Source organism: Protomyctophum parallelum (genome assembly GCF_964188405.1).
Source record: "Protomyctophum parallelum genome assembly, chromosome: 1".
Classification (NCBI taxonomy): domain Eukaryota; kingdom Metazoa; phylum Chordata; class Actinopteri; order Myctophiformes; family Myctophidae; genus Protomyctophum; species Protomyctophum parallelum.
In genome coordinates this window covers 76,337,400-76,360,100 of record NC_139697.1, presented here as the reverse complement: position 1 = coordinate 76,360,100, position 22,701 = coordinate 76,337,400, and the positions used below count along the sequence as shown (strand labels likewise).

At 43.2% G+C, this 22,701-nt stretch overlaps 1 protein-coding gene across 4 annotated transcripts in view; it reads left to right on the top strand.

Moving 5' to 3' along the window:
- Nucleotides 1–19,713, top strand: part of LOC310862864 (serine/threonine-protein kinase TAO1-like) — a 44,846-nt gene extending 25,133 nt beyond the window's left edge. For all 4 annotated transcript variants that reach the window (XM_083770971.1, XM_083770972.1, XM_083770974.1 and 1 more), the window contains 13 exons: nt 772–939; nt 1,079–1,288; nt 2,053–2,184; nt 8,311–8,400; nt 10,069–10,215; nt 11,085–11,213; nt 11,613–11,696; nt 12,215–12,334; nt 12,702–12,941; nt 13,681–13,893; nt 14,785–14,967; nt 15,542–15,716; nt 16,081–19,713. In XM_083770971.1, coding sequence (XP_083627097.1) covers nt 772–939; nt 1,079–1,288; nt 2,053–2,184; nt 8,311–8,400; nt 10,069–10,215; nt 11,085–11,213; nt 11,613–11,696; nt 12,215–12,334; nt 12,702–12,941; nt 13,681–13,893; nt 14,785–14,967; nt 15,542–15,716; nt 16,081–16,442 — 2,253 coding nt within the window. In that variant the 3' untranslated portion in view covers nt 16,443–19,713. The remainder of the gene's footprint in view (nt 1–771; nt 940–1,078; nt 1,289–2,052; nt 2,185–8,310; nt 8,401–10,068; nt 10,216–11,084; nt 11,214–11,612; nt 11,697–12,214; nt 12,335–12,701; nt 12,942–13,680; nt 13,894–14,784; nt 14,968–15,541; nt 15,717–16,080) is intronic.
- The last annotated feature ends 2,988 nt before the right edge of the window (nt 19,714–22,701 follow it).

Below are 22,701 nucleotides of genomic sequence, written 5' to 3'. Positions count from 1 at the left end.
AGAACTGCAAACACACTCGCACATGCACACTGTGCACGTACGTACGCACGCACACACACACACACGCACACACACACACACCCACACACATACACAATACATACACTCACCACACATGCACACCAGGCACACGCACACACACACACACACACACACACACACATACACGCTCAGTTGTGTAAATAGAACATTTCCCTAATTACTATTATGATATTTTTCTATACTATTGTTGGTAACGGAGCAGCTGTTACTAATGCCCCCCCCCCCCCTTCCCTCACATAAATGCAATACACACAGAACATTTATTTTTGTAACTCTCCAAAGAAAAGCTGCAATTAGGGATGTCCCGATCATGTTTTTTGCTCTGATCGTTTGAAGTGACAGGACACTTCTCTCTGAATAATGAATGACTAATATCCATCTATCGATACAGATTACTGTGCTCTCATTGGCTGTTATACGGATCTTCTCAGGGTGCTGTCGCAACCCCGTTCATGCTATATGATGTCCAGTCGGGACATCATAGCCAAATATCAAACCTGCTAGATATTCAGAAATGCTTGGGAAGGCATCAGCGAGGGTTTTGTTGGCGAGCTGCAAAACATCTCCCCGACAGCATAATCGGAGCAAATATCTTGCAGTGTGTAGGGGCAATAAATAAGTTGGGATTGCGTTTTAAATTGACACCCAGGATCCCTCTTCTTTCCACTCTTCCATGTTTTCTCCCTCTCTAATCATTCACTCTGTCCTCACTCTCCCCCCCCTCCCCAGCATGCATTTCTGCAGCGAGAGCGCCCCGACTCGGTTCTCATGGACCTGATCCTGAGGACCAAGGACGCGGTGCGCGAGCTGGACAATCTGCAGTACCGCAAGATGAAGAAACTCCTCTTCCACGAAGCACACAACGGACCCACGTCAGAGGCCCAGGATGGAGACGAGGTGTGTCTGTGTGTGTGTGTGTGTGTGTGTGTGTGTGTCGACCAAAACCATGACGCAAAATGTTCGTTGAACTAACCTTTTTCACTGACAAAAACGAAATAGAATCTTGAGCTGTGTGTCTGTCTATCTCTGTCTGTAGGAGTCGGAGCAGGGCGGAGGGGGGCGTAGCGGCACAGTGAACAGCGTGGGCAGTAACCAGTCCATACCCAGCATGTCCATCAGCGCCAGCTCCCAGAGCAGCTCCGTCAACAGCCTGAACGAGGCGTCCCAGGACAGCCGCAGCGAGCTGGGCCTGATGGACGGGGACCACACCGTCATGTCCAACAGCTCCGTCATACACCTCAAACCGGTGGGGGTCCAAACCAGTATTGCTCTTGCAGTTGACGTTGATATTAACATGGTCTAAATCAGCACTGAAACGCCTGCAAATGTACCATTTTATCAAACTATATTTTTTATTATATAAAATTATATAAATGTATTTATTATATAAAGCAAATAGTCGAATATTCACATTAAAAGCCTGAATCTGATTCTAACAATTACATTCTTAGTGGGTACAGCCCTAATACAGACAATAAGAGAATAGCCTACAATACAGAATGTTTCTCTCTTTATCAGTGTCACTCTAGTCTCGTCTGGCCAGACTGTTGCCACCGCTAATTTTCAAATGCTTCCGTCATGTAGTCTGGACTCTGGAGCACGGAAGCTCTGATCATGTAGTCTGGACTCTGGAGCACGGAAGCTCTGATCATGTAGTCTGGACTCTGGAGCACGGAAGCTCTGATCATGAGTAAGTGATAAAGCGGAAGTAAAGCCTCCTCCCAAATTCCGTTTTGTCTTTACAGTCGCATAATTTATCCTAATATAATTTATCATCTATAGCTTATTTAGCTTGCTGCTTAGCAGAAATGGATAGCAACATTTTTTTGAAGATATTTTCAAATATATTTTTGTGAACGGAAATGCCAGCTTCCTTGCTCGGATTTCGGGAGGCCTAGTTCCAGACTATAGCGATTGTGGAATAATGTCTGGCTGCGAGAGACTAGTGTCACTCTGACATGTGACCCTCTACATTACTGATGAGTCGATCTGGGCTCTGTGTGTCCCCAGGAGGAGGAGGAGAGGCCGGAGGAAGGAGGAGAGGCCAGCGCCCCCACAGAGCCCCAGGCCGCTCCGGCCCAGGGCCCCCGCAAGCACTACCGCAACAGAGAGCACTTTGCCACCATACGCACAGCATCACTGGTGAGAAGAACAACACACACATAAAGTCCAGTACATGTGGGTCCACACTCAGTGCAATAATGCAATATAGAACTACTCCATTCCAAGTAAAGTATTGGCATCAAAATGTAATTAAAGTACTCGTTGTGCAGAACGTCCCATTTCAAGTTTTCTACAAGCTCACAATGCGTATATAAAAACATATATTTTGCAGGTCGCGACCCAGTCTTTGGGAAACGGTGATCTAAAATATGAATGTAAAGCTGTCCTACTTGCAGCCATCACATTCTGAACTAGATAAAGTGCCAATCGGCACAGGTCTCCACCAGGATTCTTCCTCAGCCTAGTGGGAATATGCGTGCACAGTTTCATCGCAATCGGACGCTGCGTTGACTCGTGAGGAGTTGTGGCCATTTGCTACTCCTGAAAACTGTAGGAGCCAATCGTGGCCAATCAGGATGGAATATGAGAAATCAAACAAACCTGTGTTGATCACATGACTATGGAGATCATGTGTACCGATTTGCGTGAAATTTGGATAAAATCTGAAGGAGTAATAATAGAAAATGTGTTTTACATATGTGGGCCTCCTGGTGGCGCTATAAAGAGCAGATGTGAAAAATTCCAGACAAAGGTTTTTCCTTGGCCTCTAGGGAGTTGGCATACAAAGTGATCCACAGATTCGTGCAGTTAGAGGTAAAAACACTTTTCGGCCAGTTATAGCGCCACCTTGAGGCTGAGTTGAAATTGTTCATGTGGCATTTCGTCCTCGGCCTAGTGGGAATGTGGGTGCACAATTTCAAGGAAATCATGCGATGTGTTCATGATTTGCAGCATTTTGTTTGAAACTGAGCACTCCTGTGAACTTTGGAAGCCAATCTTAACCAATCAGGATGGAGTCTGAGAAATCTGAAAGACCCGTTTCGTTGAATGGCTCTAGAGAGACTGTGTACCAATTTGCGTGATGTTTGGACAAAATCTGTAGGTGTACTGTGCAAAAACTTGTTTTGCACAAAGCGGCCTCCTGGTGGCGCTATAACAGGCCGTTCTGGAAAGTTTGGGGTAGAGGTTCATCGTTGGCATCCAGGGAGTGTGTGTGCAAAATTTGGCATCGACCGGGTTAACGGTGGCCGAGATTAGCTGCTAACGGACGGACGGACACACGGACACACGGACGGACGGACACACGGACGGACGGAGTGCAAAACATACTCTCCCCACATGCCTTCGGCCTGGTGGAGACAACTAGACCTATTAGTGTCACATTAAACCCCCTAGTGGCCAATGACGTTATTTGCGTGTTAAATCAACAAATCCCTTGTGGCCAATGACGTTATTGACGTAGTACTTAGTACTTAGTACTTTTTTTTTTTTTTTTTTTTTTTTTTTTTTTTTGTGCATTAGCTAGGTGGGGGTCTTACCCACAAGTTTTTTTTTTTTTTTTTTTTTATTGGCATCATGACAAAATAATAATCACACCTGTGTGAACTGAGTTGTGAAACTCCCCTCTCTCCCCCCCCCCTCCTCCTCCCCCCCTCCCGAGATAAAGACATGAATCATGACAAAATAATAATCACACCTGTGTGAACTGAGTTGTGAAACTCCCCTCTCTCTCCCCCCCCCCCTCCTCCTCCCCCTCCCTGAGATATAAATACTTTTATATCAATGAAACCAAGGTGTACTAAAATGCTTATAAGTAAACGATGGAACATGCTAGGAACATATTTTTTTTCCGGTGTAAACTAGAGACTTGCAGCTTTAAAATGAGATATTTCGTGACATTGAGGTCATATCGCACATTTTTCTATTGTCATTCAAAAAGTCGCCAAAGTTGGCCTAAGGCACAATAAGATGATATTAAGGGTGGCAATAAGCCAGTTAACCTTAATAGATCTGAGGCCCTTCTAAAAAAAAACGTCTAAATCCTGACCGAAGTGTTTTATATATTTAACTTTCAGGTTGCACGTTTTTATGCTAAATTCATTACTGGATACTGACCACATTTATCACTAACAATAAAAAATGGTACAGCTGGTTGGCGGCTTGCTTACTTACTAATTGACGTAGTATTTATACAATGGGTAGTTGACGGCTGTTCACTACCGTCAGGACAGCCGGACAGCCATCTTCATCTCAATGGGATTAACCTGTATATATTAAATAAAAAATAAGATGTATGTCACTCATTCTTGAGATGAGGGACAAAAGTGGAAAAAACATGTCCCACACATAAGAGCCTTATTATTGTTAAAAATAAATTAATTTAATAAAAATAAAAGCACTTGCAAAGTTAAATGTAATACAGTTGTGTATTATTATGCCATTAATTTCATTATAATTGTTTTCATATGCCATCTGAATTAGTTAAAAGCAGGCACTGTACCCAAAAACGCCTGTATTTAGCCTGTCCCCAGCAAGTGGTCATAATTTCAAACTGCTAAAAAAGTGTCTAATACTGTCACAATCACATAAATATACATACTAAATTAAAGTAGATTGTCAACAACATAGCAAACAATATACACAATAATTTTAATTTATATTTTCCATTAGATATCTCATATAAAATGTGTGTCCCACGTCTCCCGTCAACTCCGTCAGGTTTTTTAAAAGTCTTAAATTAATCAGAAAATATTGTCGACAGATTTAGCCTGAAGACTCCTTTTCCAAGTCCCGTTTGTATTTGTTGCAACTGTGGAGCACCTGGTCTGAAAAGCATTCAATTGTTTGATATTTTAAACAAACAATGTTGATATCAGGGTGGTCACAGCTTTTACATGTCAACTCCGTCAGGACATTATTATGATCTTTGTTAAGAATTCCAAAATAATGTTTATTATAAAAGTTTAGGGTTAGGTTTAGCTAACAAATGAAGCAAAAACAAAATGGCTACATTGTACTACAGAGGGTTAAGATGAAAACAAATGACATTTTGTCAACTCCGTCAGACGTCAACTCCGTCAGGTTTTGTGTCTGACGGAGTTGACATGTATCTGACGGAGTTGACAAAAGTGTTCCTAAAACAATAAAATTATAGTTTTTGAATAATGGGACGTATTCTAATTTGGCACACAGTTAGAGCATGCCTTAAGGAACATTTTTGGCTATAGGGCCATCACAGATTTGTCTCGTGGTGACCATGGCAGCCATTTTCCAAAATTGCCGCCACCTGATGTTATTTTACAATAACTCAAGTTCTACACCACCTAGGATCTTGATTCTGGTGACTAAGACTACATTTTCAAGGATGAGGGATACATTGGTACTATTTAGATTTGTCCTGTGACCATGGCAGCCATTGTTTTTCAAAATGGCCGCCACCTGCTGTTATTTTACAATAACCCAAGTTTTAGACCACATAGGATCTTGATTCTGCCGACTAATAATACATTTTAAAAGATGAGGAATACAGTGGTACTATTTAGATTTGTCCTGTGACCATGGCAGCCATTGTTTTTCAAAGTGACCACCAACCTGCTGTTATTTTACCAATAACTCAAGTTTTAGACCACCAAGGATCTTGATTCTGGCGACTAATCATTACATTTTCAAGGATGAACTTTCTCTGGGAGGGGTCAGGGCTTATTTCAGGTGCAGGTTGAGTTGCTACTGACAGGACATTAAAAGGAGGTGGGCTTTCTGGCCTTTGACTTGTCTCTTTCAGGTACAGACGCACAGTTTGACTTCACTGGCCACTGCAGTGTGGCGTTGTATCTTGGTGGCCTCCTGCCAGTGTTTCTCCATCCTTCTCATGAGCTCTGTGTTCTGGGGCTCTGTTATAGTCAACTTACATTGTCTTGGCTGGAGATTGCTTTCCTGCAGGGTCCAGCCCAGTCTTGTGCAGATGGCTACTGGCCCACCTGGAGGCCCCAACCTCACTTGTTTGGTTGGTGTGATTAGGTGGGGTGGTCTTCCCCAATCAGGATGAAGGGTTTGACCCTTTCAAACGGCAGTCTGGCCAAGTGTCTGTATTTAGTTGTGAGGCTAGATACAGGATACGATTGCTCACCCAGCCCCAGGTGACTTGAGGTGAAGGCTCCTTTGATTTGGTAACATTGCTTTGGTTGACATGCTGGGGACACAGAACGACACTGATGCCTTCAGTGTCTGCACATCCTGCCTGATAGTCCTGAAGGCAGATCTTCTGTCTTCAGTCTTTCGCTCACTGTTCACTGCTCACTGTTCACCTCAAGCAGGTCTTCAAGGTGTTTGCCTTTGCACAGGCTATATGGCTAGGACTCATGCTTCAACCACTCAGAGAACTCCAACAGGGTGTTGGTTGCTCCTGGGCCGCAGAGCATTGTGCGGCAGAATTCTCATCCCTGGTGGCAGCTTGTTGAGGAGTCGTGCAACATGTGAGCCGCATCTAAGTTCTGTGTCTCCCTCTGGGCCTAGGGTAGACACTTGCTATTTTCCGTAACACTAATTGGTGGGGCTGTCCAAACTTGTTGTTTAGGTGTCAATCGGGTCTCTGTTTGTGAAGTCGGGTCTAGGTGGTCTAGAAGATGAGTTATTTAGTCAGGGGATATTAATACAATCTGGTAATAAATTCCTTATCAAGAATTTTCTTCACCAATGTGTTTGGAAGGGTGTCTACTAACATATCCCACATTGCTTTATATTCAACCACCCTAGGGGACCTTTTGACAGCTGCTGAAAGTTGGGGTACCATCAACAACCTATATAAGGCAAAATGTTCATTATGCTTTAAGTAGCATGTGACATGTCAAACTAGGGAGTTTTCATGATTCTGAATGCATTCCAAGCATTAGCTATGCACGAAGAACACTCCTTGGGCTGAAAACGGCCATAGCCATCATCACAAAATGAGGTCAGCACATTTGGGCAAGTGGATATATGGCCGAATTTAGCCCAAGGGGTTTGACCCCTAGTTTGGCCATAGACTCCCTAGTTTTGCCATAGCCACTTGGTATGGTACCCAACTTTCAGCAGCTGTCAAAAATGCCTCTAGGGTGGTTCAATAGAAACCAATGTGGGATATGTTAGTAGACACCTTTACAAACACATTGGTGAAAAAATTCTTGGTAAGAAATGTATTCACAGATTTGACATTATTCTGATAATAGGCCTATTCCCTGACTAAATTGGTAAAATAATAGCAGGTCCACCATTTTTTTAAATGGCTGCCATTGTCACGGGATAAATCTAAATAGATAAAACTGTATTCCTCCTCATTGAAAATGTAGGATTAGTCATCAGAATCAAGATCCTAGGTGGTGTAGAACTTGAGTTATTGTAAGATAACAGCAGGTGGCTGCCATTTTGAAAATGGTCACAGGGCCAATATAAATAGTACCACTGTATTCCTCATCCTTGAAAATGTGGGATTAGTCACCAGAATCAAGATCCTAGGTGATCTAGAACCTAAATCAGTTAAACTTGTCAACTCCGTCAGATGTTCGTCAACTCCGTCAGATGTTCGTCCCGTGATGTTTTTGTTAATTTCCAAAGAAATAGAAAATGTGATGTTAAATATTTTGTGCATATGTATTGAAACACCAACTGAAATGATACGTAATGATGATTTTTTTTTTTTTTACATGGCTTTCATGTTATAATATTGAAAATAGAGGTTGAAATGACGGATTTGAGAAATTGGATATTTCATAATAGTGTGATATTGGAAAAAAACAATATTAAAATAATTGTATTACTTAACTTGATTACTGAAAGCCATTATAAGAGAACTGAGGACTTTATATTATTGTTGAAATTATCAAATTCAATTAAAAGGTATTTTAGTGTGTCTGACGGAGTTGACATGAATCGGGTATTAAGTGCATAAATGTCCCATTTTAGAAAGAAATGTTATGCGAAAAACCTGTTCCTTCTCAATATTGGTAGTTGAGACCTGTGTCTACAAATACATCCATTTGATTTGAATGTATCTTAAAAAAAAAAAAAATCCAGTTTGAAAAAAGTTTTGTCCCTTATCTCAAGAATGGGTGACGTACAATGTATATACAATGCTTTGAGGAGTGGTGCCGACTGAAAATGACTATTTTGACAGAAGCACTGACGTGTGTGTGTGTGTGTGTGTGTGTGTGTGTGTGTGTGTGTGTGTGTGTGTGTGTGTGTGTGTGTGTGTGTGTGTGTGTGTGTGTGTGTGTGTGTGTGTGCGTGCAGGTGACTCGTGAGATGCAGGAACATGAGCAGGACTCTGAGCTGCGAGAGCAGATGTCAGGCTACAAACGCATGAGGCGTCAGCACCAGAAGGTAATGGGATGTAGTAATACAAATGTAAAAAAAGTAGATTCAAGACTATGGTGGAAATGGGTCATCTCATCTTCTGAGGAGGTTAAAACCTCATTATACTTTTAGCGTTGTAATACAGATGCCCCATTGATGGTCCTGGCAGGAAGCATGCCTTTTTAAAATGATTGGCAGGACCAGTGATGCAAATAGCCTTAGACTCACTAAATTGAGAAAGGATGCAATCACGCCAGGACAACGCTCCACACGTCTCAAACTCTTCTCCCTTCTGGCTCCAAAACTGTGGAATGCACTTCCCATTGCAGTCAGAACTGCAGCATCATTCCCAATCTTCCGCCGTAGTCTGAAAACCCACCTTTTTAGACTCCATCATGGCCCATAGCACTTACCCTACCCCCTTAGATAGCATTTCTGTAGACTTAGATAGCATCTGATACAGTCTTATAGCATGTTATGTAGACAGCACTATAATTGCATTGTATATAGTCATAGCACGCCATAGTACATATGTATAGCATAGTAGTATATATATATAGTTTATATGTATAGTCTCATAATATAGATATTCCACTGTTACTTTCTTAGCTTACGCATGTTTTATGATAAATGCTTTTTTGTTATGTATTCCCATGCTTTTGTTCTTGCTTAATGTAAGTCGCTCTGGATTAAGAGCGTCTGCTAAATGCCTAAATTGTAAATTGTAATGTCACCCTCCGGGGGTCCTGGGATGCAATACTGTACTCAGTACTGTACTCTAACGTCGTTGAAGTAGGACCCATCTAAAAGACCACCCCTGGGTCCCGGGACCCATTACATTGAAAACCTATTTACATCACTGCATGACACAGACAACTGTCTGCAGTGTGTGCAAATTTATTAAAAGGCCCCTACATCCCACAGCTCATTGCCTCATTGAATGTATATCCTGAAACTTCACCACTTCTGTTTTTGTTATTTATAAATACAGTAACTATGTATACCAGTGCCTGTGTACCAGTGTACCTGTTTTACTTGTGTGGACAACTTTGTTTTAACCCATTGAATCAGCTTATTTTTCTGTTTGGCTTTTTGGCATTTCTCAACTGCCCCTGTCTAGATCTCAAGTAGATCTGATAGCCTTTGTAACACTATTGGCAAGACGCCTAATACTTCAAAATCACCAACCCCGCCCTCCCATACACAATGGATAATAATTTACAGCTTGAGAAAATTAGATATACAATGAAAGGCTCTGTTAAGAAATTCCATGATATATGTGATCCTTTCTTGGCTTATACTGAAATAATTACCTTTCCAGTTTTCCCTGTTATGTTATGTTATGTTGAAAAAACGCAATAAACAAAGAGGTCTGCGAGCGAGTAACCCGAATGTGAAAACATGGAATTCTGCCCCATCTGTGTGGCACAGCTAACTGGCCTCTACCGCCACCCTGTGGCAGTCAATTGTTTAAAAGCATGAAAGCATTATGTGTCATTTTACCTCACAGTGTCATGTACATCTGCTAGTTTGAAATATTTAGAAAAATCTTGAAAATGTGAGAACTACTGATTTGTTAGAATCGAGTCAATCGACCTCAGGTCTTACTGGTTTAAAATGTAATCTACACTAAAATCTACTAGGCAATGTACAAAGAGCTTTGTGAATGATTTCTTTGTGTTGCTCTGCACTCAGCACCTGATGGCACTGGAGAACAAGCTGAAAGGTGAAATGGACGAGCACAGGTTACGACTGGACAAGGAACTGGAGAGCCAGAGGAACACTTTCACACAAGAGATCGAAAAACTGCTGAAGAAACACCAAGCTGCCATGGAGAAAGATGTACGTACATACAGTACAATGCAGATAAAGTAGACTAAAATAGTATTTAGTATTTTTACTTTTCAACTGGCCACATTCACTGAGAGATTTAAACTAAGGCCTGGGCTATACTTACAAGTAAGACGCGCAAACGCGTGAAGCGAACGCAGCTTGTGTGTGTGTGGTTGTGTGTGCGTGTGTGTGTGTGTGTGTGTGTGTGTGTGCAAAAGCTCATGCATGCTGCATCCAATACAAATTATATCAGCCTATATAGTCCAGTCCGCGGTGGCCTCCAGATGATTTCATTTGTATTGTGGACACCAACAAGACCCTTGACTGCATTCTGTGTTCACTGTGCCTGCCGACCATGTGCGTGCGTGAACGCTGTTCCCGAATATGTCCTTTATTAGCCTACATTATAACGTGACATTTATTATACACCTCGAAAATAGCCACTCTACAAGCTCACAACTGGTTGCGGACGCGACACTTCTAAAGGTCTAACTCTGCTATTATTTTCTATGCAGGACTTGCCAGAGCAATGATAAAGTGTCTATCACTTTGGCATCATCCTTCTGGTTATGCCATTGTAGTTTTTCTTTCTTTCCATATTAAACATTTTCCAAAATAGCAGATGTACAAGCTCACACTCGTCACTTTACAACGCGTTGTGAGCTTGTAGATTGGCTATATTCACTGTTTGACGTACAACCAAGTGTAAAATTGGTAAATTGGTGTCTTACCATAAACTACAGTCATCACTTGTATTATCTCTGACCAGTGAGTCAGTGACCACACTACATGCAGCTGTGCGGAATGACTTAATGTAGAAGTGCATCCATACGTCTCAAAGCATAATGTTTCCTACTTTGCACCTGTGTTTCATCCAGCTGAAGACATTTAACAACGACGAGAAGAAATTCCAACAGCACATCCAGGTGCAGCAGAAGAAAGAGCTCAGTAGCTTCCTGGAGTCACAGAAACGAGAGTACAAACTACGCAAGGAGCAGCTCAAAGAGGTACACCAAACACACAAACGCACAACTTCTGCGGGCAGCCATAGCTGAATGGTTTTGAGAGCCCGCCTGGGAAACCGAAGGTCCCGGGTTTGATTCCAAGCCTCTGTAATGTGTCCAAGTGTCCCTGAGCAAGACACTGAACCCCTATACTGCTCCCTGAACAACTAACGGTTGCTCACTGCTCCTACTAGTAGTTATAGGATGGGTAAATAAATTGAGCTAATGGTGCCAAAATAAAAATGTTGTACTTGACATATTATCAGTATATAATCTGTGAAAAGGTCACTGGTGTATCCGATATCATGTAGCCACATTATGTCAGTTGGTCTTACTCTGCGTACACACAGTTGATTTTATTCTAAAGCGTTGTCATTTCAAATGTGCACACACGTTGTCCAGGAGCTGAGCGAGAATCAGTCCACCCCAAAGAAAGAGAAGCAGGAATGGTTGTCCAAGCAGAAGGAGAACATCCAACACTTCCAGGTTAGCACTGCATTCCCTTCACTTCACATTCACTTCATTTAACTCTTTCCCCGCGACAGCCCCATCTAGTGGTTTGTCGCAGAACGCCAGCCTTTACGGCTGTAGTCCGTAACACTGAATAATTTCCGACTTTCCTTTCCTTTTCACAATTGGCTCATGTTCGGGGGAAAGAAGCCGGGCCAGAGGTTGATATTTGTCACTACACAGTACAAATTCTCCTACGGGCTGGAGGGGGGGCGGCACCTGGCAATGGGGAGTGTTGTGCGGGGGGAGTAGGACGGAGGCTCTACCTCCTCCCGTTGGGGGGGAATAACGACTTACATTGGAGAGATGTAAAAGCGGTACAAAATAATTCTAATTGGCTACTACTATATGAAAATAAATAAATAAGTCTGGAATCCTCCCGCACTTTATAACTTAGGTCGGTAGTGGATTCCCCCGCCCCGTGAAAGTGCATTATGTATAGAATGTAGACATTCTAGGTCTAATGATGTGTGCTTGGTGCCTTGGTATGGTAGGCAGAGGAGGAGGCCAACCTCCTGAGGAGGCAGAGACAGTATCTGGATCTGGAGTGTAGACGCTTCAAACGCAGGATCCTCATAGCAAGGCACAATGTGGAGCAGGACCTGGCGCGAGAGGTACAGTACTCTCACGTACACACACACACACACACACACTCACACACTCACAGGGCTTTAAGCAACTAGTCGACTAGGAAATCCACTAGTTGGCAATGTTGGTAAAAGAAACGGCTTTTTTCCCATTTTTGTAGGCCTCAAGATCAGCTAGAATGCTAGATTAGTCACCAATGTACACAGTTTTTAAATGTACAAATATTAAAAAATATATGACAGACGTATACTGTAGCTAAAGTGTCAAATTGATCTTTTTTCTTTTATGGGTTAAATTCAACCATGGCGTTGTACGAGCACTCACACCTCGCCACCTTCCATTCCCAATCCTTGTTCTTGACGTGTTGTCGTGTGTGTTTTTTATTTTTCCAAGGAGCTGAACAAGCGTCAGACCCAGAAGGATCTGGAGCACGCCATGCTGCTCAGGCACCACGAGTCCATGCAGGAGCTGGAGTTCCGGCACCTGGGGACCATCCAGAAGGCTCGGGCGGAGCTGATCCGCACACAGCACACGACGGAGCTCACCAACCAGCTGGAGTACAACAAGAGGAGGGAGCGGGAGCTGAGACGCAAGCACGTCATGGAGGTCCGACAGCAGCCCAAGAGCCTCAAGGTAGGACCGGCATAGTTCTCAAATGTTTTCAGGCCCAATGACCCCCAAATTGATATATATTTGGGGGTCATACACACACACACACACACAGAACTGTTACATTGCAACCCAGGGTTAATATTGTGCATTTACTGCCGCATAAGAAAGGTTAGCTTGAGAATGGGATAAGCTTTTGCAAGGTTGTGCACAAATGTTGCTGTTTTTCTAAAGCGTTTAAAGGTAAGTGCTCTGTGTTTATGTCTTATGTCTAGTGTTTCTACAATTCAGAGTTTTGCCATTTAGCAGACGCTCTTAATCCAGAGGGATTTACAGTAAGCAAGGGAAAACACAGTAAGCAAGGAAAAGACGAGGGAAGGTAATCTAGGATCATAGATCATAAGTAAACTAAGAATCTATCATCAGTCTACTCTAAACAGTTGAATATCTACTAAATCAATTTCTATGTCCCGAGGTCACTCGATGCATACAGTGAATGATTAGTAGTCTTTAAGGTGCTCATTGTTGTAGGCTACTTCACCCAGCAGATATGGGAGTTTTTTGTCTGTACCTTGTACCTTGTCTTTTGTTTTGGGTCGGTCGCAGTGCCACGTGTATTCTCTCTTTAGGGCCAAATAGCATTCTAGTTTTCTCTGATGTTTCTTTCCAATGCGTCGGGTAGCGTTCCTTTTGCTGTTACACACACATACACGTACAGTACCTCCACCTCGCTCATTAAACCATCATCATCCCCCCCATGCAGTGCAAGGAGCTGGCGATCAAGAAGCAGTTCCAGGACACGTGCAAGACGCAGACGCGGCAGTACAAGGCCCTCAGGAACCACCTGCTGGAGACCACGGCCAAGGCGGAGCACAAGGCCGTGCTGAAGAGGCTCAAGGAGGAGCAGACGCGCAAGCTGGCCATCCTGGCGGAGCAGTACGACCACTCCATCAACGACATGCTCTCCACGCAGGCCGTGAGTACCTGGAGAGCTTTTCATGTCAAGGCCCAGAATTATCTGTATTTTCCCCAAATATGTTGTTCCAGGGACCCCCCCCCCGTTCAGAAGCAAGGTTATGACTTAAAAACATTCAGGAGAGAATATATATTCAAAGATTTGCATATCAGACATTACAACATCATCAAGGCCCTTAAAATATTTTTTGTCGACTAAAATCTTATGATATCTAGTCGACTAAAACTAGTCTAAAGCTAAAAAGTTTCAGTGGACAAAAAATATGACCAAAACTAAGTGAAATTTTATTCAAAAGACTATGACTACAACTAAATCAAAATTAACACTGCTAGAGAGGCCAGGGCCAGGCGCTTGACTGAAAATATATCCAAGCCCATATTTGGAAACAATAACCCAATCTTAATCTTGCCGATGTAGGTTAATCGAATAATAGAGAAGCAGTTGTTTTTATTAGTGTCTTATATCAGATATACTTGTAAATCTGCAATTTTTCACTATGTACTTTATTTAAAAAATATATATTGTTAATTCATTGTATTCATTGTATCATCCAGCCAAAGGTTTAAAATGATTCTCTTGATATACATTTTAAGTCCTATCACCCAACCCTACTAGAAGGGATGAGACACCACCTGTTGGACAGAGGGAGTCACTGCACAGTAAAATCCTCTTGTGAAAATAGCAGATCTACAAGCTCACAACATGTCTCTTCACGCCATGTTGTGAGCTTGTAGATTGTCTATTTTCATTCATTATTCATTATTATTTTTTATTTATGGGGAAATAAAATGGGATTTTTCTTCCCGTGACCCACAAATGGGTCCCAACACATTGTTTGGGAAACATTGGTGCACCATTACAGTATCTAATTCCAGTACGTCTCTCTCTCAGCTGCGACTTGACGAGGCGCAGGAGGCAGAGTGCCAGGTGCTGCGCATGCAGCTGCAGCAGGAGCTGGAGCTGCTCAATGCCTACCAGAGCAAGATCAAGATGCAGACGGACGCGCAGCAGGACAAGGAGAGGAGGGACCTGGAGCAGAGGGTGTCGCTGCGGAGAGCGCTGCTCGAGCAGAAGGTGGGGCTCAGGGCGACGCGTGTGCGTTATTTTTATCCTCTGGATGGTGCTGTTCGCTAAATAACGGGGGTCAGCATTGTTTTCGGGGGTACCCGGAACACCACACGTTGATCACAATCATCACATGAAAAGCATGTCCTGCTGGTAACTGCAGGGGTCACACATAATGGCAGTCCATACTTTCTCCAACCATCGAACTTTTCGTCGGAAAGATCAGACTTTTATTTTTTCTCCGAAGTAGAGTTTGGCGAGTCACAACATCTGGGAGTGCAGCTTTCAGAACAAAAAAGAACAGAACTTCAGAACAGAAGTGTACTTTCAGAAGTTGCAAGCGTTTCAGAAGTTGCGAGTGACGTCATGTTGTAGTTGTACCGGAGCTTTCCGACGAAAAGTTCGATGGTCGGAGACAGTATGGACTGCCCTTTAGTCAAACTAATCGATGTAAGGCAAGCAATTATTTAAAATATAGTTCATTAAAATAATAAATGTTGAGGGGAGAAATGTATTTGTTCATATTTTCTTTTTTCTAAAAAAAAAGAAACTGCAAAAAACTTGTTCTTTCTCCTTCCACCAGATCGAGGAGGAGATGCTGACGCTGCAGAACGAGCGCCTGGAGCGGATCCGCTCGCTGCTGGAGCGGCAGGCCCGCGAGATGGAGGCCTTCGACTCGGAGTCCATGAGGCTGGGCTTCAGCAACATGATCCTGGACTCCTCCCAGGGCGGCTGGGTGGGAGGAGGAGGAGCAGGAGGTCAGGGCAGACTCAAACTATGACCCAAAATGTTTGTTCCAGACGTCCACTATCTTTTTTTTCACTGACGTAGACTCTATGCTACGATGAATAAAACTAAGACTAAAATATACGACAATGTCGTCAACAAAACTAGACTCAAATGTTAAGGAGGGACTAGTGGAGAAAAGATCTAGTAGAATGAAAATAGCAGATCTACAATTGGCTATTGTCATTTCGACAACATCAAGGCCCACCAAATTATATACAATCTTACGATATCCAGTCTAACAGACTAACACCAGAACATTTCAGACGACCAAAATGTGACTACAACTAAATTCAACTAACTTGTGGGTTTTTTCTGTCCAAATCAACACTATAGGTCAGGGAGGAGGTGCTCAAGGTGGAGGAGGAAGCCACTGGTCCGGAGGAGGAGGAGGAGGCCACCATCACCTCCACCACCCGGGCAGTTCCAGCGGCTCCCCTCAGCAGCAGCAGCAGCAGCCCTGGGGCCACCCCATGCTGGCCGGGGGCCCTCCGCCCTGGAGCCTCCACCACCACCACCACGGTCAGAGGGGGAGCGGGGGGGGCGCGGGAGGAGGTGGTGCCGGGGGAGGAGGGGTGAGGAACAGCCCGCAGGCCATGAGGAGGACGCCGTCGGGGGGGAGGAGCGAGCAGGGGATGAGCAGGAGCGCCAGCATCACCTCCCAGATCTCCAACGGATCCCATCTGTCCTACACCTAGACCACACACACACACACACGCCCATACTCTGAAACGGAACACAACACTTGGCGTAGATTTTAGGCCGGCGGCGGTGCGCAGAAGTGGGGGTCCAGGGACCACATTGGGTTCCTTGAGGGGGTTCTAAATGGAACCTTACAGGTCTGTTAGTCTTGAGAGTGTACGAAAGTGCACAAAAAGGTTGGGTTCCTTAAGGGTCCACTTGGTTCCGTTTGTACACTCTCAGAGTGTGCAAGGGGGGGGTGGGGGGGTCCTTGAAATTAAAACGTTTGAGAACCACTTATTTAGACTATGTCTTGTCCAACAAGATGGCACTGGTCATGCACACATGCACGCCACTACGCATGCATTCCACACAGTTCCTGTTGCTTGCATCGATGCATTTAAAACATACGGCACAGTGCTCGAACTGCCCCGTCTCATCTCGATATTGATTTCCTTTGATGTGCCGCTTAGCAGGGGACTGTGGAAGCCCAAAGGCCCTAAGGCTACTCTATAATGGATAGGAGTCATAATAAGGTAATGCCACCGTTTATTTTTTTACTGTAGCTTAAATAGTGTTATTTTGTGTCTTTGGGTATTTGCCGCACTAGTTTTCAGTTGCCATAGACCCAAATATAGTTTTCAGTTGCCACTGACCCAAATGTACTTCTCCATATTTTGAAGACAGTCCCAGTGCCAATAGCAAGAACTGAGGAGTGAACTTAAGTAGGTTGTTTGTTTCCCATGGCCAAAATCCGTCCCACAGCCTGGTTTGTTTTGTTTGGTTTACTTTAAGGACTTAAGGACAGGACTGGAAAGAGGGAGGGAGAGACATGCAACAAAGGTCGTCATTAACGGGACTCGAACACGCAACGCGCTGTCAGGCCAGAGCCTATATGCGGCATGCGCCTGGACCACTAGGCCAGCAGGCGCCATGAGAGGATTTTTTGATATGCAGTAGAAGGCTTTTAGAAGAGTTGAAGCAGGGGTTTTAATTAAAGACGGAAAAAAGAGTGATTTCAGAAGGGTTGCAAGAGGTGACGTTAGAAAGTAAATGGAAAGATGAGAGGATGTGCTAAGATTATGACTACTCAACCGTTTAGAGTATTTATTATTATGGAGGCACTGTGGGACGTATTTCTTGTATGTATGGCTCTTAAAGATGCCAAAAGCAAGGACAGAGAGACTCCTTTGGTCATTGTCTAATGAACCGGTATGCCAATTTCATTAAGCTGATTCATTAAGAAGTATTTCTGAAGCTTTTTTCCCTCCTTTTTCTTCCAATTTATGACAATTCCCAATTGTCCGTTCATGTATAGTCACTGCCAAGCCGTACAGTTTGTCAGATGTTAGGTTATAGACGGCCAAGTGTCTCCTCCAGTATACATGAAGTTGCCAGTCGCGTCTTTTAACCTGACAGTGACTAGTTTCACTGGGGGGACGCACATGAGGAGGAACAGGCTATATCCCTCCTAGTTCTGTGCCGTGACGGAGAACGCCCTCCCTGCCCGGCTTCCTGCGACAAACCCGGCCAAGTGTGTGTGTTTGAGCACAATTGGCCAAGCCGAATGCACCGCGGAGCAGTCAAACCTCTGGTCTTCGCAGTGGTGGGCAGGAACCGTGCCCATCTGCGTCGACCCCAAAGCCTCCAGTATTTCTGAAACATGATAGTGTGGCCAAATGTACAGTATGTGTGTAAAGGTGGGTTACAGATGGGTGGATTTCAGGAGTGTTTCTGTTTAATTCATATTATGTGTACTCAGGTGTTTTTGGGTTGTATTTGGGCATCCACAGGCCCCTTGCCTTCCATCCACATGTACCCATAGCCAATGAATGAGGCACGCTATGCCCACTCTGCTCATCCACCATGGGTTCTCGGCAGCATTTAACCCATTCATTATTTGAATTTGAACCACTTGAATTTTACCGTGACCTTTGCCAGTTGTAATTACCAATGAAATACAGTATGGCGTGTCTTGATCGATGAAAATCTATGCAGTAGGAAAATCCCTGGGACAATTTTAGCCCCGCCCTGTCGTTTTACCCTGAGAGCGTCGACTCAAGTGGTACTCTGGCAGATGCATTCTTGCGACATTCTGCTTAAATGCACATCAAGCTTTATATTCAACTTGACACACACACACACGCATGGCAACCTTTCTCATCATTTGAGCTCTGGTCCGCAGTCCCAATACCCCCGCAACACCAGGCAGTTGAATATCATGGGGCAAATGAGAAAGGGACGTTTTAATCAGAGGAGAGAAGGGACGTAACGGTTATATTTCAGAATCGGAGAATTAATGATGAATTAATTAACTACAAGCGCTGTGAGTTTGTAGACGGGGCTGCTTTCGGTGCGCGACGGGAGTATAAATCCGGCACATTCCATTCACATTGCACCTAGTTTCAATACATGCACAAGTGGTTTGTCTGTTGGCGAGTGTCCCGTTGTGGCCGATGGACTGGAGCGGTGATGCTGCGATCCCCCCCGCCATGCCTCTGCAGTCTCCCCCCTGTGTCTGGCAGCCCACTCTGTCTCACCCCCCACCACCACCCCTTCTCCCGCCTACCTTCCTAACTTGGGAAGAACACTTCAACCAGGTGAAAGAAAAGAATACAAAATTATATATAAATACATATATAAGTATATATATATGTCCTTTTTTATTTCATAAAGGCTACCATGAAACAGAGATATAAAGGCAGAGGGTATATAGACTGTGGAGATTATACATTGTGATTTTCAAAGGTGGAATGTACAGGGATCCGTGTTTATATTGTACATTTAGGATTTGAGGAAAAAAATATGGAAGTGTAATAAATTGACAAATCGGAGAGATTGAATTGATTGTGATGTGGACACGATGACATGGTTTATAGCAGTGCTTAGACAAGGAACAAAACAACGTTGACATTTTCTGGGGCTGCGTTTTCACTGTACAGTTTTAGAACAATTGTTATTAAGCGGTAAATCTCCCATCGTAAAAGGACAGTTTAAAATGATTTGTTGGGTCAAATCTTCAGGAAATAACGGTTTCATGATTGATGAGGTTAAAGTTATCTTAAAATGATGCGTGTAATGAATCAGTTTCTTGCAAAAACATATGTTAATGACGGTTAGAAGATTGAGAACACTTTCCGGGGGGTCTTTATTTGTATAATATGTAATTTTTAGATTTTAGCAGTGAGCCCAGTGTCTATGATGTCATGGACACTGGGCTCACTTCCTTCCTGGACTACAATTCCAGTAATGCAATAATGCTTTGGTACACTGCTCCTCCTTGTGGATATTGAGAGGGCTGTCTTACTGAGACAACATGTAGTCCAGGAAGTAAGTGAGCCCAGTGTCCATGACATCATAGACACTGGGCTCACTGCTAAAATCTAAAATATCTAAAACCACATATTACACACATAAAAACCCCCAGGAAAGTGTTCTAAATCTTCTAAACGTCATTAACATTATAATTTTTTTGCAAAAATGGTGTCCCTTTAAAAAGGCTCGGCATACTCTTTGTGGAAACGACGTTCAGCGAGATTTTAAGAACAAAAAATCATTGTGGCATTGCATTGCCAAAGTTTGTTTCGGAAGTTCTTGCACCTCCAACAATTCCGAACTAGCAAAACCTCACTGCACCCGCACCCCCCGCACCCCATTACGGACATGTATGTGTGACAGAGATTCCAAGGTGTTCTTGGTTCATTGTGTTTTTTTTTATCACAAACCAGGTGGCAAATCACCATTTTAGCACTGTATACAAGTGGGCGGGGTCTAAACGTTCAGCTCTCACAGGCGGAGCCACGTCGAGGATAAAACAATTGTATTAGCAAATTCCTTGAGCGCTTCCATTGAGCTGAAAAGAAAAGTCATGCTGCCAACTTTAGACTCACAAACAAAGACGGGATGGCAAAGAGTAATTTCCAAATACCGCCGCAAAACCAGACGGTGAAAATGTAGCCAGCATCTGGTTCTGGAGTGAGTTACTCACGGGGTCTGTTGGGGGCCTCTAAAGTGGTTTGGACTTTTCTTTGACAAACATTTACACTCTCCTGTTTATAACTGCTGCATTATCACAGTACACATAAAAATGTCCCAACTTTGAACTCTTCAACCAGGATGTCATCGCTCCCAATCATTTCGTTTTTTATTGTTTTGTTTTAACGCCAGGATGTTTTATTTCCTTTTTTTTTTTATTGCGGAAATAGTCATTTTAACGATGCAATGTACACAGTCAAATCCTCAGTGTTAATATGAACGCTGTGAGTGTGCACCTGGAACCAAATGGACCCTTTGTAACTGTGTACAAAACAAAAAGGAGTAACTCTTGAGAGTGTACAAATCCTTTTGGTTCCATTTGTGCACAAACACTAGACTGACATTAACACTCAGCATGTTACTGTGTAGAGAGGGCCAGATGAGGAAGAGAGACATTTCCTCCAACAAGTCTTAGGAGGGTCTAGCTTTCTGTCTTGAGGATGGAGCTAGTGTACGTTTTCGATTGCACACGTGGTTGTCCAGAGGAGAATATTAAAGCCTGGTTTTTACTTGGTCGCACGACAGCGTCTCTCGCTGGAAATAGCTCAATATCGACACTGTTGGGCAGAAACCTATCTCCATATTTTCAACTTTTTGTGATTTGTGTGTGTGACTACAGCGTCACACAAAGGCATCGGAAGTTTTGAGCTTGTAGATCTGCTATTTTTTCATTTTAATGCTGAAAAGTAACAGTTTTGGACGTTAGGACATGTGAGCTTCTTTCCACCCAACAGACGCTATAGATTATAGAAGCTCACGAAACGTGTCGCCTCCGTCGTGACACCTTGTGTTCTTGTGTATCGGCTTTGTATGTCCAAAAACGCTTACTTTTCAGGAAATTGATCCAGTTGATCCAATGTTGTTAATATTTAGTTGCAAGCTGTTGTTAATTTTGTGCAAAAAATTTAACTCATAGAGAGAGACACACGCAAATCAAAAATAGACATTGTATGGAAAAATATGTAAATAAATATGGAGATGCATGGTTTTAGCCCGACGGCAACGATATTCTGCGAGAGAGGCCGACGTACAACGGAGGATAAAGGAGGTGTGAGTCTACTGTGATTAGCCATATATCCCCAACAAGGGGCTTCACTGTCTTTGGCTGCTCAGTGAGTTGTATGTCTCTGTACAGTCTGTCAGTCAGTATTCCTTTCTTCCTGTCATTGGTGGATCTTTACTGTTGGATTCTACTCTCCAGTCCCGGAGACCTGTATTATTAACATCTATTAAAAAGAAAAACAAGAAAAAAAAAAAGTATAGATTGTGCAAAAAAGAAAAACAAACTGAATGTCAAGACAGATTACAGAATATAAGAGTGATTTAAATGTATAAAATAAATTCAGAAACAAAATGTTTAGGGGTTAAATGTAATATTTTGTTTGTAATTACTATTTTTTGTTGGAAGAGGGCTACTGGATAAAGAATCAACTGTAATAAAGTAATTTTAGTAATTTTCTGGTTCTTTCTTTTGCTTACGTGCATGACTGTGCGTGTGTGAGTGACCAGCCGTTCTCAAATATTGTCATATTGTCAGGGAAACCCAAATTGATATGCGTTAGGCCACCAACCCCATCTCACAGAAATGTGGAAATACACGACTAGAAAACCCAATAATCCGTACATGTGACACTGCATATGCAATTCTGTATTTCTGTGAGATCAGGCTGAGGCCACAGACCCCCATAAGGGGAATTCACACATTTTCAAATTTTTAAATGTTTTGAAAATAACAATACCAAGCTGGTTCAAGTGGTTACTCTATTCCTCATTTTGAGAACCACTGTGTTAGAGCAGGCTACAAAAGGAAATGGAAATAGTGTACATCAATGGAGTATATTGTTAGACCTTTGGCCAGTATAAAGTCCAGCTGGAAACCAGTGTTTGTATACTGTTTGCTTGTTTACTTTGTGTAACTCCTACTTTTGTTCTTCTGACAGAAACACTATGCTTTATTATGTTCAGATTAGGAAACATTGAAAGTGAAATTACTGCCGCCGAAGTGAAAATATCGTGAAACTTTCTTAGGTGGCCGGTTAAGACTGATATGAGGTTAGGGGGCTTACGTGGTCGGTTAAGACTGAGGTTATGGTTAGGGTTATTAATTAAACGTGGGTCGCATTGTCCGTTAGGATGTCCGTTGTCGGACATCCTAATCGCAGCCAGTATAGGCTACAGGTGAGCCTGCTGGCTCGATTGCATTAGAGTGCTGAGTATTTTCATTCGAATCCGCTGCCTTGC